We start from the raw sequence: 1,454 nt of genomic DNA, 5'->3' as shown, positions 1-1,454 counted from the left end.
CAATATTGCCTTTTGTTGACTTAAATCTGAATACTATCTAAATAAAAGCAAGAGATAGAAAAATATTGAATCACTAATTGAAAAGCCTGTTCATTTTAGTCTAGAATTAGTCCTTTTGTCAATCTTTCTATCTGTGCAGATGCTTGTGAGTAAAAAATGATTCTAAACTAAGACAATACCATCCTTTACCTACAGTTGAGTAGGATGAAAACTTCATAACTTTCATATAATTGACTTTCATGAACAAGACAAAAACCACATTTTATTTTCAAATTTAATGTTTTATTTGAAATTTAACGGATAATCCAATCAGTTTCAAAAGCAAAATTAGAGGATTCTAGGATTATGATGGAGATATAGAAGTATATTGGAAAAATTGTGCCAAATTCTAAGAAGTTAGATGCTTCTGTGCAAATAACTCCAGAATGATCTTTGTCGTCTTACTTTTGAGATCAGATTTGGAAAGTCCCCTATAACTTCAGATGTTGGAGTGGAATTTCAGTAGAAGCTAGAGAGTCCATATCCTCCAAAGAAGGATGGGCAGCGATTGTAGCCATATCCAAAGCTTCCAAATCCAGAGCCACATCCGTAGCCTCCAAAGCCAGAGCCAAAGCCCAGCCTGCGGAAGCTGCCACATCCACAGCCACGGCCGAAGCCCAGGCTGTCAAAGCCTCCATAGCCGAAGCCCAGGCCTCCATAGTAGTTGCTGCAATGGCACATGGTGTCAGGGGGGTGAGTTTGGTTTGCTGTTCAAAGCGAGAACCTGAGTGTGGATGTCAGCACATGTAGAGGGATGCTTATATACTCTGGTCAGAGCATGTGATAAATCACATGTATACCCTCGTATTAGTCATGTTTTCATTATACATACTTGGCAGGCAACATACTTGGCACAACTCATTAGTTCATTATTCCCTCACACAGGAAGAAGGCCTCACACTCGTTAAAATGTTTGAGATCACTTTGATGCCTAGTTAGTGTGTCCCTTAGAAGTCAGAGCATCACTTTATCTTAAAAGTTATTGCATCACTTTATCAAACCATCACTTGGCACACTTTAAATGCACACAATTATGTTTGTCAATTATACATCAAGAAAGCAGGTGAAAAAAGTTATTGCATCATTTTGCAAGAAGGAATGCTATATCTTCAAAGTCTAGACACATCAGACCCAAAATAACATTCTTCATTGTCGGGCATACCAATCATATTTGATTGTGTTGTGTTTTTCAATTAAATACTTCTTCATCTGTTCTTTTTTTTTTCCTTAGATACTTCACTTGCAAATTAAACCAAAGAAACTAGGTCAAATTTAAAGACCTATAATCTTTCATATCCTTTTAAATCATTTTTCCTCTTTTCCAATACTGCCTTATTTCTTTCAAAAATAAAACAAACATTTGAGAGCCATAAAGAATCAAACTTACTGGTTGCAAACACGAGTAAGGATCTCTA

The 1,454-nt window shown here is 36.5% G+C and overlaps 1 protein-coding gene across 1 annotated transcript; it reads right to left on the bottom strand.

The window, feature by feature from the left end:
* Positions 1-266: 266 nt before the first annotated feature.
* LOC122687599 (keratin-associated protein 19-5-like) lies at positions 267-762 on the bottom strand. Its single transcript, XM_043893197.1, has one exon. It carries the CDS (start codon positions 718-720, stop codon positions 499-501), a length of 222 nt encoding a protein of 73 aa, XP_043749132.1. The 5' UTR covers positions 721-762; the 3' UTR covers positions 267-498.
* Positions 763-1,454: the final 692 nt, after the last annotated feature.

This window comes from Cervus elaphus, chromosome 31 (assembly GCF_910594005.1).
Source record: "Cervus elaphus chromosome 31, mCerEla1.1, whole genome shotgun sequence".
In the NCBI taxonomy this organism is placed as follows: Eukaryota; Metazoa; Chordata; class Mammalia; order Artiodactyla; family Cervidae; genus Cervus; species Cervus elaphus.
The sequence above is the reverse complement of the archived record's forward strand: the minus strand, read 5'-3'. Positions and strand labels throughout refer to the sequence as shown.